At 36.7% G+C, this 17,823-nt stretch overlaps 1 protein-coding gene across 3 annotated transcripts in view; it reads right to left on the bottom strand.

The window, feature by feature from the left end:
- LOC139700969 (diacylglycerol kinase eta) overlaps positions 1–17,823 on the bottom strand; it is a 329,383-nt gene that overhangs the window by 15,717 nt on the left and 295,843 nt on the right. For 2 of the 3 annotated variants that reach the window (XM_071599493.1, XM_071599494.1), the window contains exons 13-21: positions 14,800–14,913; positions 14,219–14,485; positions 8,085–8,417; positions 6,168–6,789; positions 2,674–2,913; positions 2,432–2,564; positions 1,204–1,372; positions 934–1,034; positions 67–254 (exon numbers count right to left, since the gene is read on the bottom strand). In XM_071599493.1, the coding sequence (XP_071455594.1) occupies positions 67–254; positions 934–1,034; positions 1,204–1,372; positions 2,432–2,564; positions 2,674–2,913; positions 6,168–6,789; positions 8,085–8,417; positions 14,219–14,485; positions 14,800–14,913 (2,167 nt within the window). The remainder of the gene's footprint in view (positions 1–66; positions 255–933; positions 1,035–1,203; positions 1,373–2,431; positions 2,565–2,673; positions 2,914–6,167; positions 6,790–8,084; positions 8,418–14,218; positions 14,486–14,799; positions 14,914–17,823) is intronic. The other variant, XM_071599495.1, reaches the window with a different exon arrangement.

The following is a 17,823-nucleotide window of genomic DNA, read 5'->3' as shown; positions in this document are numbered from 1 at the left end:
GAAATACAAGAAAATATATAGATATGTCATAAATATAAGCTGTTAAATATATATAAAAATACTCACCCAAGATGGTGATCTGTATTGACTGGCACTGTGCGATTCTATGGTGCTGAAGATTAATAAGACGTGATGCAGCCATTTGAACTGAACCAAACACTGCAACTACCTCTAGCACTTTGTCATCAAAACTTTGCTCAAGGAAACAGTCCTCTTCCTTCCTACCACCCCAGAAGTTTGTTCCGCCCATGAAGCTGTTTGGAGACAGGATTTGAGAATAAAGATGGTGATTTCTCATGCTTTATTTTTTTATTCACGTTCATGAGAATGCAATCTTTCTTTTGAATTAGATACTTCAATTCTATTCTCAGGGATTCCTGAGAACAAAAGCATTACCTATATGACCATTTTTTAAACAATATTTTCACATATAGTATGCCATTTTAAAAATGATTTTGATCATTATTTCCAGAAGAACAGTGAACTGGGTTCTCTTTTCAAAGTGTAATGCCTAAAAAAATTAAAAAAGAAATATTTGGAGATCTTATTAACAAAATTTTTTTCTTGAGATCTTAATGAAATATTAATAATAAAAGAACTAATTGATTTTCAGGGAATAATTAAGAAAAATCATGATATAAAATGAAGATAGTGAAAAAATAAGCCAATCAATCAATGCTAAATTTAGATATACATTTTGATGCATCTGAAATGCCCTTACACAGCTGATAATAATCAACAAAAATGAGGATTTACCACAGATTAAAAATTGCATGTGACCTGCATTACAAAGTGATATATACTGTTGATATATTACAATGAAACCAAGGTTGCATTAAGTTTATCTTTAAGAAAATAGCATATTTTTGTTACTCATTACCTAATTTCAACTTCAACCACCCTGATACTCAATCCTCTCATTTTTTCCCTTACCTTGGTATGTTGAGAATCACAATTCCTTGGAGGGATGGAAGTGGTATTCTTTGCCCATCACACTCCAGCTGCACCCTCTGCTCCAGATTTTTGTAAGTTTTCTGAAGCCCAATAGAAACATGCATAAAAAAGTGTTCAAAATAAAATGACTAATTTTAAGGGGAATTTTTTGGCATAAGTATGTCAGTCTATTACATAAAGGTGCTGACTGTAATACAATGAATAGGTTTAGGAAGTGATAAAACATTGAATAAAACCCACTGCAATTACCTGCAACCACTCCTTGCTACCAAGAACACCATACCACATGTAGTTTTTTGCTCGTGAACGGCATTTCTTTGGATGCTCCTCCCGTTTATTATGGAAATCAAGTGAAATTTTGGCATCGATGCCAATTCCAAAATAGTTATTCATCACACAGCGTTCAAAGAATCCTTCCCTGAAAATATATGCAATGAATTCAATGAATGTATGAAGTAATAACAGGAAAAAATTTGAAGAGATTAAAAGTTAAATGCCCAAGGGTCCAAAATTGTCTACAAAGTTTTGTAAGACTGAGGATGAATATGATATCTTATATAGTTATACTAGAAAAATGGATGCTCTGAGCATAGGATGCAGAAAATTTTACTGAATAGACTTCACCATTTCACTCACTGTTGCTTATAATAAGCACTACATATGTGCTGATAGTAATGATTTAATTTTTTGAAAATTTTCATCCAAGTGCCTTTTGATATCATGAGGTGAAATATTCCGATTTTCCCCTGGAAATGATAATTCAAACACCAAATCAATATCAACTGAAGCAACTAGCAGATCGGCATTGGAATTGATGCCCAGCAGAGAGGATGAGCATGTGGTTTAGAAAATATCCTGATAAACATTTTATCACAATTTCTTTCATTATCATAAGATACATTTATTATGCCACATGCACTGCAAATTAAGAGATTTTTGCTGCTCTAATGGAAATTTGTTTGGCTTGATCAGTTGAAGTCACGTTATACCATGACTGCAATTGAGTACAAAGTGGCATCATAGTAATTCATATCCTAGAGAAGGTGAACTGAAAACAAGTGACCTTTTCTTCACACATTCCATGCTATGGTATCTATAGTATGTGTATGAGTGTTTTCGCATTAAACTCATTTTTATTCAAATGCATACATGGCATGTTGTTCATGTGGTGCCCTACCACTCTTACCACAAACCTTTGTGACGATTTACAGGGTATTGTGTAGATACAATTCTATATCTAAATAGAGAAGTCTTGAATCAGCAGTCTGAAACCACCCCAGTGAAGGATGCTTGAATTCTGAAAGGATTATTTCATACACAACCATGATTAATATGTTATTAAATGCCATGAAAACTCAGAATTCATGTCTCTTAATTCTTGGTTTACTGTGGAGTTTTAGACCTTTCTTCTTCTATTTGAGTTTAATCGAATTCATTACCCTTGCTTTGGATTGAAAAATACTTAATTCGAACTCACAGGAGTGTGTCATCAGGGTCCATCAAGGGAGATGCTGCAGCACACAAGGCATCTGCATTGGCCAGCAATGCTTTGCTTATCAGTCCTGCACCAATAGATGAACTTCCTCCTCCAATTCCAAATCCTCCCACATCTACAATGTTTGAAAAAGAAGAATATTTGATGATGGATCACACGGATGAAATTTTCAAAAGTTGCTTCAATGCTGATTGAGAAGACCATAGGAAACAGGTAAAACTCACTTGGCCACATGGGCAGCCTCACAAGGGGATTGATTATCGGTAGTTTCTTCTTCAGAAGTTTATTCTTAGCATCAACTTTTCGGGAAGATGTAACCTCCATGCTTCGTCTCCTAGCGACCTCATCAAGAGACCTTCCTTCTGCACCTATCTCAAGAGAAGACATACTTGGAGCAGAGGCAGCAAAGAGTGCTGCATCGGAAGCCTTTAGTAAGCATCCACTTGATATTCTTCTAGTTGCAGCTGCGAGGGGTTAGAAAAAATTAGCACTAAGGCGTTTTAAAACACCATTTGCTGGAAAATGTATTATATGCCATTGCAGAAGGCTGAATGATCATTAATAATAACAAAGCTGGTTTTTAAAAGTGATCTATGACAATGAAAGTATCATGAAAATGGTATAATTTTGGCCAATCCATCTTATCTGCAGCATATCAAATACCAGTAATTTTTATTCAGACTTCTTCAAGTAATTAGTTAAAATAGTGTCAGACTCTTTGCTATCAAAATCTTGCCACTCCCAAATGATGTCAAATCAAATACGTATAAAAAGCCCTTCTACAGCAGGCAAAAGTATTAGGTTATTCAATGTATTCCTTGTTAAAATATATTTGAAAATTCATACATATGAAATGAGAGTCAGACTGATGAGCCAGACAGCTGATGGTAACATATATATGTTTATAAAGAAAATACCAGTCAATCATGCAGATTTAAATCCTGATCTTAAAATCCCACCCAAGATTATTTAATGATTGTTTAGTGTTACACCATAATTATTTAGCAAGCATACATTTTTTGGCAATATGTACAGTTCAAACTATTCATTTAGCCATATATGCCATGCATTCAAAATTATATATTGTAAAGGCCAATGGACGAACATGAAACCGGAATTCATATTTTTTGACTTCAAATTTTCTTCTTTTGTCAGAAAACTTAAGCTGCTAAATTGTTCAGTCCCACATGGAAACCTATTTTTAAACTTAGTGAGAGGTATTGTTAGAATTAAAATATAAGCTGACACCCAGATCTTTGGGAGAATGTTGATAATAATTTTAATCAATATTTTTAAGTATAATACTTGCCTTGAATTAGTCAAGATTAGGAATGTATCTAATATTCCTTGAGCACTTGAACATTATACACAATTTTTTACATATTTCAGTTTTAATGATTTACTAATATTTGTATATAACATTAGACATTCATACCCATTATCACTTGTATCATATATGCATCTCTCTCTCATCTCTTACTCCTAAGTAATCTTTAGACAACACTTCATTGGTTGAAAGAAGGGCAGTAGCTGCAGCAAAGTCAATCAAATGCTTCCATCATAAACCCCTGGTTTAAGTAAATGTGAATAGCTTTACAGTGTTATATGGAAACTAGGGTCCCGCTTTTTGGTTGTGGTGTTGGTTTGATTATTGGCTTCAGTTCTTATTTTCAGGATTTTGAGTGAATGGATAGGTGTCGATTTATCAACATTTGCAATAGTAAATGAAAGATTTTCAGAAATGATACGCACGATTTATGATAAGCTTCATACTATCGCGAAGCTTCAAATGCAATCTTTAGGAGTTTTTAATTTTGAAAGCTAAAAGACAATTGCACAAACTTAATTCATAAATATTACTGCACGATAAATCTTGCATAATTTATTTTATGAAAATGGTTACAAAACAATTAGTTTTCTACACTTTTATAGAACTGTTGTTTTGTGAAGGCATGTACGTACATATATGGAAAGTATTGTGCAATATTTTTAAGATCCATAAAAATTGTTTCAAGATACTATGTTTATCCGCAAAAATATTTTTGGGGAGGAACCCTTCAAAAGTCAGATTTTTATTCTCCTTCAAAACACTAAAATGATCAAGTATTACTGATTTTGGACTTGACCAAATTTTATGTATGAATTTAAAGACTTAGTTCAAAAGGTTCCAAGTTATTTGTCATTACTCACGTAAAACCTTCATCCATATAAATACGACTAACAGCTTTAAGATAGCATTTCAATTCATCATAGGAATCCACGAATACATCTTCAGCATAAGCGAGAGCGATATTGTTATTCCTTACCTTCATAAAATATTTAATAAAATTTGAACTCTCATTCGTTCTAATTAAACATGGATCGCACGTCTCGACATAAAGGATAAACTTTGTGACATGATCAAACATCAGTACAGTACCTTCGATTGTCTGGGATGGAAGTAAAAATAGTTGCCCCAGAGAATCCAGGTCCTTACTAACCTAACTTCCACACGAAAAAATGTAGGAATTACGCATTGCACAACATCAAAATTCATTTTGCGGCCTGTACAATGTATTTTTTTTCACTATTATTCATGACAATAACCTATTCACCAACACAGTGCAGATGATACGCAGGTAGTGAACATTCTGTCGCACGTTTATAAAATATTGCGCGAGTGATTAGTCTCGAAAAGACCCCGGATCCGGTTGCCTACACTAAAGGAAACGGATTACCGATTTAACTACCTATTACCTATTTACGTATATGGGAGTTTATTGAGTTTGAACCAAAGGAATTTTCAACCAAATCAGCTCTCGATATCCATTAGGTGTGTATGTATGCGTAGGTACATGTACTTACAAATTTTACGACGAATAAATTGACAAAGCAGAATAATGAGTGGATTAAATTTTTGCAATTCAGACTGAATATTTCACATCGTTTTTCAGCGGCAGCCTCCTCCAGTATCAAAATACTTACGTACACTCTACGAGACATTATAATATGCGAAGCATATAAAATTTGATATATTCATGTACACCCGTCTCGTACGGGGTAGGCGAAACAATGGGAGTATGCTTTTGCGCGTCGTTTTTCGCCGGTTGCCTTCTAGATTCCAAATCATTTACATACAGACCATGATATTCTTTTATGCGTGAAGCTCATAAAATGCAAAACGCTTATGTGTATGCTATCTTCATCACAGACCGAGTAAAGGAAACAATCTATTTGAGTCGTTTTAAGGAGGCTGTCTTTTCCGATCCCAAATTACTACGCAGTTTTGCAATATAGGTTTTTTCGGGGCTCCCCGGTTAATCGACAGTCTACTCTATATAGAAAGGACAAAACCATATCACACTATGATCTAAAACGTTTTATTGGATTTTTTGATGCCCTACGGTGGATAGTACATTGTTACGAGGTTTAAATGTGTGAAACCAAACTACCCAAACATTGATATCGGTTTTGGAGCCGATGGTTTTTGTATCATTCCGTTTCTAGTCTCAAGAATGGCTAAAACCGAAGAACTAAACTAACCCATCACTAATTAAAAATTGCTTTTACTAGGTTTCCCTGTTTCTGTCGATTTAAGAAAACAGTGTCTTGAGATACACATATTTTGAATTGAATGATTGAATGGAAGAATGCAAGACTTTTACTATTAAAGGCAGTATTGCATGTAGCATATCTATCTCAACTGAATTTTCTAACTACTTTGGTTGGAAAACCATACCTCTCCTCATTCCATCGTCGCTGTGTCGTCTGAGGTCAAGGTTTCGTATGGGTAAGGTCACATCCAGGCCCCCGAGTCCCATCTCATCCCACATGCCCTTTTCCTCTGGGACTATGTCCTCCGACGTGGAGGGAGAAGGAGCGCTGATGACCACGTCCGGAGGCGTGCGACAAGTTGCCGGAGGGGTCACTTCCTGAGATTCCTCGACAGCTATCGGTGCCGTCTTGGGCATCTCTCCGTCACCGAAATCATCGGTGGTGCGAACGGGAATGTTCAGGGTAAAAGTTGGCTCGCGGTCGCCGCCTTCTCTAATCGTACCCTCCCCGAGTTTCCTTCCCTCGCCAAATTCGGGAAGGTCCAGGCGGGCGATTTCTTCGTCTCCTTCGTCATCGTCGATGTCCAACAAATTCCCGTCCGAGCCCAATATGTGAATCTCTATGGGATCCAGCGAGTCTTGTGGATCAGGTGGGGGCTCTTCAGGCTCCAGCGCCCCGCAATAACTGCTGCCGCTGTTCCGCCGGGTGTCTGCAAACTCGCTCGGCACCGGAAGTGTTGCCAGGTCCTCGTCATATCCCATACTTCGGTTGGAATCTCGCCGGATACAGGGGAGGGGTGAGATTGCCTAAGATCAGAATGTTACATATGATTAGGGTATGTGACACTGAGTGGAAATGTGTACCTTAGATGGCAGGTATAATGAACCAGAATTTTTAGAAAAGACTATTGAAAATTTTTATATATAGAGCGTAGTTTTGAACGACGCGGAAATTTGATCGTTGAGACAAGATGATAGGCGTTCATTGGAGGATTTTGATATTTATGCGAGTGTGAATTAGGCCGGAAAAAGTAAAATGGACGAATAGGAAATCAAACGAAGAAGTTATACATGGTGTGGAAAGAGAGAGTGGTGTTTGGAGAAATCCAAAGGAGGCAGTATAGATAGACGCAGAGCATTTTGATGGTCGATGGAATGTTGAAGGCTGTGAAAGAGGGGAGAACGTTAGGCAAGCAAGGTAGGCGGAGGAAATGGAAAGGCACGTTGGACGGAATGAAGAGTGGAAGGAAGCATGCCGAGCTAAAGAAGGATTTCTTTAAGTGTGGGGTGTCAGGCTGTCTTGTTAGGTGAGGCTTAGATGTGAAGGGGTGCTAAGTTTGTTGGTACTCAACCGGTATTTTCAGCGTGGAAATTGGGGCTGAATTACATTAGACAATATGAAGGTGGTGCCCGAGTGGATATCTGAAATGGTCGTATCATTCCACAGGTATGATTAGGAATATACATGAAGGGGATACTGGTGATGCCCCATTGCATCCGTACTGATCAAGGAAAATAACTCTTAAATCCGTACAAGAGTTAATTCAGGGTTTCAGTATGTTACCATTTAGAAATTTCAATAAAACAAGTGATATACTATAAATACAATTTTTGAAAATTCCAAATCTTGACGCAATCTCTGACTTCAAATGCTTACTTCATTCAGTAAACACCGCCTAAATTCCACAGGATATGAGAAACACATGATACTGAACAAGCTTTTTCAATTGAGGTTATTATTTAAATAAAATCATTGCTCTTTCTCTATGTTCGTTTTTCGCTCATATAGTATTGGCTCCATGGATTTCAGGATATTACGGGTACAGTGGTATAACATTACAAATGAAAACGTAATCCTTCAACTTGAGGCTCGCCATCTAGGAACAAATGACTGCTCTTGAGGAAATAATTGCTACTTAAATGTAATGATTAGTATCAGTAGCATCAACGTGACATAAATATTGAGTTAGGCAACCAGCTTTACATATATGCGTGTGCGGGTTGCATACAATCATGGATACTTCAGGCGAAGTTCTTGGATGCAGGTGACAATTTGGCCAAACGAGCAGGGGATCTAAATGTTTAAATGTTAGTTTCTTTACCTGAGGAAGTGATAGGAATTCCATCCCTGATGGCGTCAGGTACTGCATTTGCGGGACCCCCAGAAAGCTTTCCGATGGTTTCTCGGACTCGCATGGTACTTCTTCCACGTTGAAGGAGGGAGGGGCAAGAAAACTCTTTCCGATTGGTAAAAATCCACTCGTGCTGTCCTTCCTTTTGTCACTTCCATCACTCGGCGCGATCACCTTCACCTCCGGTTCACCCATTGGCTCATTCTCCACCGACAACGTTGGGATGGTGGTAGTGATGAGGGGAGGAGTGCGGGGGCGAGGGGGAGTTAAACTAGGTGGGGAGGGTTCGGGTGGTGGAACAACCTGCAATGATTTGGAAATAATGATAGCTGAGGCCTTAAACTGGAAAAATGCACATTATCACGAAAGTACTTGCGGTTATAAATCCCATTATAATGGCACCTTAAGAAAGGAGAGGATTAGATGCGAACATATTGGGGCAAAAATAATACTTGGGTGTCTGAGAGGTTGAAACGTTGAGGAATTCTATTATTATTATTATCAGTAATCTAACGGTTAAGGTGGGCTTTGGATGGATACAAACTTCCAAGCTATCATATGGTAAAGCGATAATTCCATTAGCTCTCTTAACAAAACACAACCTGACATTCAACATTACAATAGACCCCGCATCAATTCCAAATACTTCATTCTTACCTTAATTTTGTCCAACATGACAATCTTATTTGCTATCCCTTCTCGTTTGCGTAACGTTCTCCCCTTTATATCGAAGTAGTCTTCAACATCCCATTGCCCATAAAAAAGCTGTGTATCCATCTGTCTGTCCAGTCTCCTTTGGATTTCTCCAAACAATCCCCTCTTCTCCCCCTTCAGCCTAGCACTTCCTCATCTGCCTTCCTTTCAGTCCACTTCACCTTCTCCAATCTTCTCAACACCAGCATTTAAAAAGCCCCCAATCTCTGCCTATCATTCTGATTCAACGACCGAATATCCGTGCTATACAAAAACACATTCTACATCAAAGTTTTGACGAACCTTTTCTTAAAATTCTTACTCAACGTCCCAGTCATCAATTCCCTCCACATTATGAAAGCTTCTTTGCATAAAGAAGATTAAAGTTAAAAAGTTTAGCAAATTTTAGAAGTTACAACAAATTTTCATTTCAAAGAATAATGTACTTATTCGACTGAGTCCACTATACTGCGGCATCTTCAGGAATCTAGAAATCCCTGAAGGTGCAGTGCAGTGAAACTAGTTGAATATATACATTACTCTGTGAAACGCAGTTTTTATAATTTTTAAAAACTTTTCAATTGAATTACTTGGGCGCCACTCCGATATCGGTACTAAGATGAAGAAAATACATTTAAAATATCCGCGATGCTGCTTTAAAAAGAAACTTGATTACATCAGCGGAATGAAATGGGCAATAACGTATCACAGCGCTGAGCCGTAATTGACATTTTCCGACGACGGAGGAGGGTCATGATACTTTGACACAGTGAATAAGACAAGAGAGGGGCGGGGCGTATTGGAAAGGCTATTTCCTTCAGGCTCTCACTTGACTCCAAAGAAACAATATAAGGTAGACGATCGAGTCTATGGGAGATTTTTTTTTTTTACTTTACTAAGTAAGCAGGCGAAACCTTTCCAGTCTTCGGGGCAATAATAAAAGATTTGCTCAGTGGAACCTGAACTTTGGTCTTTTCAATCGAAGCGGTTCAGTGTCGATTTTAGGTTGAGTAGATAATCCGTTGGTCTGAGTGAGGGGCATTCTTTCCACTCACATTCCACTCCCCTAACCTACTCCCGCTCCATCACCTCTTAAAAGTTTGCAGATTATCATGGCATTTAACCCAATGGAAAAGTTTTTCTTGCCGAACCGGTAATTTACTCCCGTAACTCATAAACTTTCTGGGAGAATTGGAAGAAGAGGGCGACTCTTCTATAATACTTCTTTGTTTTAGTTACGACCCCAGCGAGCGACGGCAGACATTGCTTTAACCAACATTTGAGAAAGATGGTTTAAAAAAAACTCTTGAGTCATCGAGTAAGAGGTGGCGTGCGGCATAAGATATTCCTCAATTAACTATCGTGTCGTCAAGAGAAAATTTCAAGGAGAGTAGAAGCCTAATTTATCTTTCGAAATTATTTGGAAAAAAAAATTCATAGAGTTGCTATTATGTGAGCAAGCTATATTGCGTGGAGACGGTTATAGTCTAGTAGCGGCGATTACTTTGGAGTCGGTAAAGTGAGTGGCCGTTATTTGTTTGTTTGGTGAGATGGGAAAGGATGAAAGTAAGGATTAGGGACCGGGCTCTCTGAAAGGTCGAGATTCAGTCGACCACACACTACTCCCGTCAAAGCCGGACGCCTTCGTTCCCTGCTGCCGTGTTTTCGGCTGATTATCTGCTTTTGTGAGGAAGGAACTGGGACAGTGGAGAGATTAGTGCGTTCCGACCCCATAAGTCTAGGATAGTCTATAATGGATTAGTCTAGGAAACAAGTCTAAATTAATGGACCTCATCTTTCGGATCGATATCGCCATACATATGATGGAAGTGGCTAAATAATTCGAGATCAGTTATTTCATACACTATCAGAGGTATTAGCTTAGCAAAGGTTAGGGAAAGGGGATTGGGGAGAATTTTACCTCTGACAATATAACAAACGAATTATATGAAGACTGTCTGTTTGCTTTTCCTGATTCATTTGGATCATGATGAGGCATAGAAACTGCAAGTAAATGTCTTTCAGTAATTTTAACCCTGTGAAATCTTTCAGAGGTATCTACAGAATTAACGATTGTATCAGCAAAATGGCTGAACAAAATGAAAGATCGTGCCAACGAAATTACAAGGAAAAATAAAAATAATCACCAAAAAAAATATACGAGACTTTTTTTATAATATAAACTACTGAAAATTTAGGTACAATATTTAGAAATTAAATGTACTTGGATTATTCGTCCAAAACGTTGTCTCGGCTTTTGGCTTTGGAGATTACGACCTTATGCAGAAAGATTTTGTTTATGAATTAATCGAAATATAAATAAAAGCCACCTGCTTCATTAAATACGTAAGCAGTGAACGAGAGGTTTCACGAAAAAAAAACAAATTTAAAAGGGAAGGGTCTTATGGTCAAGGATATCATTCAAGAGTCACGTACAGATGCACCTGGGATGTGAGGTGACATTTCCTTCAGTTGATTGAACAAACTAATTGAAATAGAAACCTAAAAACCAACATTTTCATTCCAAAACATACTGGTATATTACTATAATATACTGGTATAAAACTATACATTTTTCCATACAGCCATAGTGTAAGGAGATTGCGAAGTAAGTTTTGGTTATTTGCCAAGTGTTATTCTCAGTATTATATATAGTTGGAGATATTCCTATGGTATTTTGCTATTACTGTGAGATCAAAGAGTTAAATTATCATAAAATGACCAAGAACCATTTTGCAACTTCACAATGGACCACTGCGATACCTAGGTACTATTGCGATGTTTACCAAAATTTGGTATATAGCATAGGAGGTTTGGATCGCAGTAGTCCAGAACTCTCAAGTTGGACTACTGACCGGAGGACCTGGGTTCGATTCCCGGGCAAGCCTCTATGAGCACCCTCGGCTTCACCCAAGCAATGTGATTTTTTGGATACCAGATCTTCCTGGGAAACCATAACCGGCACAGGGAAAGGAACTGGCCCCCCTACCCTGATGTGTGAATTTTACATTTCCTCGGGCTTAGTACTGGGTGAGCTCTACCATCACCTACCAAACCGACCTTCGGGTTGATTACTGTGTGCTTTTTAGCATAGGTAGAGTTTTATTGAATCTGAGCAAATGGCTGATGATGACAGTAATTTTAAGCTCCTATAAGATATTTGAAAAATCAAGGCTGATGACTTGAAAAATGTGGTAGCAATTTCAAGGAAACCATAGAGTTCTGTTGTATTATTTTTTGTATTTACACCATAGTATTATCAAGTGTTCTCATTATTTTAGCCTATAATATTATTATAAATGCAATAATTGAACATATGCTCTATATGTTAAACCTTGAAAAACTTAAAACCTGTTTTTAAGTAGTTCAATATTTCTATCTATTAAATTTCACTCACATAAAATGAATACTGTATTTTAACAAAACTAGTACTTCATGAAAGGTGCTGACACTCATTTGAGCATATAGTACATTTTTATATGATGCTACCAAAAAACCCCTTGTCAAGTATTAAGTAAATATAAAAAGGCTATCGACTGTTAGCATCAATATTATTACTCTTATGAGTTTAGTTCTTCAGAATGCAGGTTCCTCGTAATTTCAAAAAACTTTAACTCAACAACAACGTTTCCTTTTTCATCAAAAACCATCTTTAGGCAAAAAGTAAAAAAACTCCGGACGAACATAAATACAGATGAATTTAATATGAAAAATAGATTTTGGTTTGTGAACTTAGTTAAGGCTGCACGAAAATTCACACTTGACATTCTGCTCTTATCTGGCATTTTTGTCAGCCACATTAATCATCTTTAGACTGTGGCTATATGTCTAGTATATTATTTTTCTTCTAAATTCAGCATTTCAAAGCACAGATTTCTCCTTTAAAAGTCTAATGGTCCTTTCCATAGGTTTTTGATTGTACCCCTTAATAAATGACAGTAGTGACTTGCATTAAAGGGAATAAAATATGAGCTCATTAAGCAATGTTAGACCCAACAGATTTGGAGCACCTATCTAAGTTCATCGAGACTTCAAACAATATGCATTGATATTAATCTCATAAAATTACATAAATGACTTGTAAAGTTTTCCTATTAGGCACAAGGTTCGAATGCAAAGAACAGGCATAATTAGTAGCAGCAGACACTAAGAGCTCTCAAAAGGACGAATTCTGATCTGGAGAGTGAAATGAAAAGGTGCATTCAGTTGGAAATTAAACAAAAACAACCAAGACAATGGTCTGTGCCTTAAGGGCCGAGAAGCAAATTACAATAAAACTGGAAAGAGTCTCACTAATTGGGGAGTAGGGTCACCAGAATGGGTAAAAGCAAGAGGGAGGCAGTTAAAAGAAAATAAAAACCAAGATGTGGTTTTGCTGGAAGTTTAAAGAAAAAGTTTACACAGAGCACAAAAGGTGAGCATCAAAATTCAAAAAAAATTCATACAGCCATACTGTGGAGTATATTTCTTTATGGGTGCGTCATTCTTGAAAGAGGTATCCAAGCAAACAGACCTGCACTTCCACACTTGGAGCTGCTTAAATGAGCATTGGTTACAACATATAGTAAATTAAATGGGTGTCAACATCTTAACCTACCTAAGTTTAGGAAGATACATGCATAGCATATGAAATGTTTATATGAAGATGAATGCATGTTTGTAAAATATCCTCCATAAAGAAAGCTTTTTTGGAACATAGGCATGTTTTTTCAATGAGTGAATGATGGTAAAAATTCACACTTAAACAGATATTTTGCAATACTATATATCAGGTAAAAGGTGGGAAAACGTCGAAGAAATGAGATTTTTAAACATTTACTTATTTACCAATCCAAGTTCAAGGTAGGTAAGGCAAATTTTTTCATATTTAAATGAATAAAATAAAATTACCTTTCAAACAATGGAAAGTATTTTTTATGTTAATAAATTGAAAAAAAATACAGTAGCAGCTACATTGCACCTTGAACTACTACATGTATGTCCATGGATCCTAAATTATACAGAAAAAATTGCCCCCAGGTTACATATCTGAAAGTTCCAGTTGAATGCTTTATGAAAGGTGTTCTATAGAATATTTTTAAATCATCTCCAATGTTGAAAAATAGCCCAGAAAGTAATTGTGACTTTTTAGTATCAAACCTGAGACACATAGAGGTAAAATCTAATTTTTTTTGGCATTTTCTCACAGGGATCTAAAAATGCTGAAAATTTAAAGCTTAAAACACTTCCAGAAATAGCTTCAAATTTGTGTCAGTCAGTGAGCAAGTGAATAAAATGAAATAGGCATCTTTATCTATATTATAATAAGATGTGGAGCACTTGTAGATGTGATATGGAATATAAAAATGTTTTAGCTATGTAGTGCCATAATGATTCAGTTTTCAAAAGGAGTGAAAATTGCTGCCTCTTACCTTGAGTGAGATCTCTTTTCTGTGGAGCTCTGCCCTCCTCTTCAATTCTTCAGTCATCTCCACAGCACTGCTTCTCCTAATTTTCTCCATTTCTTCAACAGCACTACACCTTCTGGTTGCCTCTACATGCCCTGATTTCCTCCTGGCTATCCTTCTCTTTCCGTCTGCATCGATTCTTCCTCCAGTTTCCTCAACAATTTTACGAAATGCCTTTTTAAGGCTATCCGCTCTGGACAAGATGAAATCATGCTTTGCTTTGTCCTTTTGCTAATGGAAAAAGAATTTGGTAGTAGAAGAGGGCATTGACGAGGAAGAGGAATTTTAGACTATTGTAACTCTCCTGGGATTGAGATTTATATCTAACAGAGATAATGAGATAATTTTTTTAGAAATTTTTATCGATGTTTTTTGCATTTTATGCCAAATCTAACGATTTGTGGATAATTTCCATCTCAATTTAGAAAAAAGTTTTGATACTGTTTTCCTTCAGCTTATCAGTTCCTAAAAAATATTGTATTGCTTCAAAACCATTCATAATTCTGCTTGCAACCAAATGAAAAAAAAGCTCACGGTAAACTTACCTTTTCAAGGTTTTTCCGAGTTTGCTCTTGACTACTTGTCCTTTGAATTATGTTGGTCATTTCCTTTTCTTGCTTTTCGATACTGTTTTTTCTCTCTTCTTCTGCTCCATTTTCCTAAAATAAATGAATAAATATTTGATATCAGTTTAGAATAGTTTAAAAAGTTAGTTGAGTAGTAGGCACTTGTAGTTATTAAGCATTGATAAGCTAAGGGATGGCAGAATGTGTACTTGAATTCGAAGGACTTCAATATATCCATAATATTTACCATAAATATACTCATTCATAAATGAAATATCAAAATACAGTATTCCCCCCATGCTCACAAAAATTAACTTTTGTTATCCTTTTCAGTTAATGAAAACAGATCAAATCTCATAAACAAACCGCATTCCATTATTGATCCTGATACAAATCATAAGGTGACAGGGTAAGGTTTTGTACACGTGAGGAGAAGGGAAGACATTCATCTTTCATATTCAGTTTTAGTATAGATTTTATAACTGGGAGGGCAGAGGAGTGGTTAAGGTTAATAAACAGAATTATCAGCTTATTCTTTCAGAAACAATGCTGGAATTATTTACTGTTTAATGAATTGAGGAGTGCTTGACCAAACTTAGTGATCACAGTGATTTCAGATTCATAGTAATGAAAATTATCTAAAGTTGCAAACAAAGTGGCCTCAAGCACTCTTTAGATGATGTATTTTCTTCATCTTCACAAGCAAGCCCCCTTGAGATTTAAACCTACGGAAATGTCATTTTTTGAGTAACTCCTTATAATAAACCTAAAACAGATTTGCTCAGTCATTTTCTGAACACATTCCTCCAATCATTATTCCTTCCCTGCCTTTTTCTGCCACCTGAGTTCCTGTGATACCTGGCATATGAGCATTGTGAAAGGTACAATTTACCAAACTGTGAAACAGTATACCCTACATCACACAATTATTTTTTGGCTTTCACCACTATCTTTAAGTAGACTATTTCTAGCATCTTTGACATTGCTAAGTGTTGTACTGTTAAGCTGGAGATGTGATGGTATGAAAAGGCAGGTGGTGTGCAAAGACATCAGGAAACAATCTCCCGTTTTTTATCTAACAATGCTTATCTTGTTCCTTTCAAGAGCAGTGGCCAATATTTTCCACACATTTCATTCCTGCCAAGACCCATTCCCCCCTGCCTTCCATAAATTGCTTTGACTCTGTTCTCCTACTATGCCTGCTTCAACTCCTATGGCACATCCTTGGGAAATTTCATTAAATATGTCATCCCAAGGGCGTATTATGTGCAAGATGTACACTAAAAGGATACTGCTAGAGGATGTGCTACTTAGCTTCATCAAAGTTCATTTTTTGGTATGGAGCCTTGAGAGGCCTATATAATCGTGTTTCAGTTTTAGGATTCACTAAGGGACTTTGACGGCATAAAAAATTCATTTGTGTTTTTTGACATGGGCATCTTTAAGATATACCCAGAACTGAGAGGCTCTCGAGAGACAAGTTTAAGAAGTTTGCAAAAAAATGATGGGGTTAAAAGCAGGGTTGGTCATAGGGGAAGGTTCAGCTCAGTCAACTCCTTATCATTTGCTGGCAGATTAATTTTTTTGGATTAATTGCATACAGAAGAAGGATCGAAAAAGAAGTTACCGATGAAATGAAAATTTCCAATGCTTTTATTTTCAAGCAGATCTGTTTCTGAAATAAATTGAGCTATCACAGCATTATGTATTAACCTTCTTTATCCAGCCAAAATATAAAAAAATAATGCATAAATTTTATGTAACCATTGCTTTTAAGCAACACTTTGCATAATGCATGGATTTAATTGTCTGCTGCTTTAAGGGATTTGCAACAAGGAACTACCTGCTGCCACTCTAACACAGTGGTAGTTCTATCAGTGAATTCAATTTTGCAGTGATGTATTCATGATATTTCAAAGCCCAAAATTGCCGTTATCCAGATTTCTAAGTAATTCATAGATACTTTAAACTATAATTTTACCTGTGGAACAGATCATATTTTCCAATCAACTTCCTCTCTTCGCCCACCCTATTTTAAGCTTCAGCGTTTGTCTGCCTCTCCGACCAATTTATTTTATCCATTATTCGCCATAGCCACACATTTCGATAGCCACCAATTTACGCTTATCTCACTGTCTCAAAAATCAGTTATCACAAAGAAGTGCTAACGAGTAATATGTTACCTTTTTTCAAACACTATTTACGTGAATAGTGATCTCTAATTTTTCCTATCTCCGAAGCAGCAGAAGCAGTAACCATTATTTCAGCGTTGTATCGTCATCAAAGCTAAATATGGCAATTACGACTGTGAGGAAAAGCTGCTTTCCTTCTTCCCTCAGTCACGATATAAAACAAGATAACAGCGTGCTTAAAGGACTCTTTAATCAATCGCCGAATAATCCATGTGGCTTTGCCTTTGGTTTCTCAAGTAGAGCTAACGCAAAATGGTTCCCGAAACACACCCAACTCCTGGCTAAAACGCATGCCGCTGTGCGCTTAACCGATTCAATACTGAAATAGCTTAACACTTATGGAGCCTTATAGAAATTATTCGCAATAAAAATTGTATCTACAGGTATCTATAACTCTTACTTCCCTGAAAATTGTATTTTCTTTCCACAAATGTATCGGCTAGAATTCTTCATTAATTATATGGGTGACAACTCGGAGGAAAATCTCATACGAGGTATGTCCCATAAATACGCGAACTGAGGCCATAAAAAATGTATTTTGCAAAATTTGGTTCACATCGATTTTTTCCCCTTCAAAGTACTCTCCGTTCGTTGCTATGCACTTATTTCATATTTTTTACACTGTTTTAAGCACCCTTGGAAGTCCTTGGCAGTTAGGCTTTTTATTTTTCCCCATGGTTTCTTGCTTTATTGTGTCCACATCTTCCCAGTGATGTCCCCTCATCACATGTTTTCCTTTTGGCAATAAGAAAAAGTCGCAGCGGGCGAGATCGGACAAACGAGGAGGATGATCAAGGATGGTGATTGAAAT

Source organism: Hetaerina americana, unplaced genomic scaffold, assembly GCF_022747635.1.
Source record: "Hetaerina americana unplaced genomic scaffold, ioHetAmer1.1.p SCAF_11, whole genome shotgun sequence".
In the NCBI taxonomy this organism is placed as follows: Eukaryota; Metazoa; Arthropoda; class Insecta; order Odonata; family Calopterygidae; genus Hetaerina; species Hetaerina americana.
This window is presented reverse-complemented; position numbering and strand designations above follow the sequence as displayed.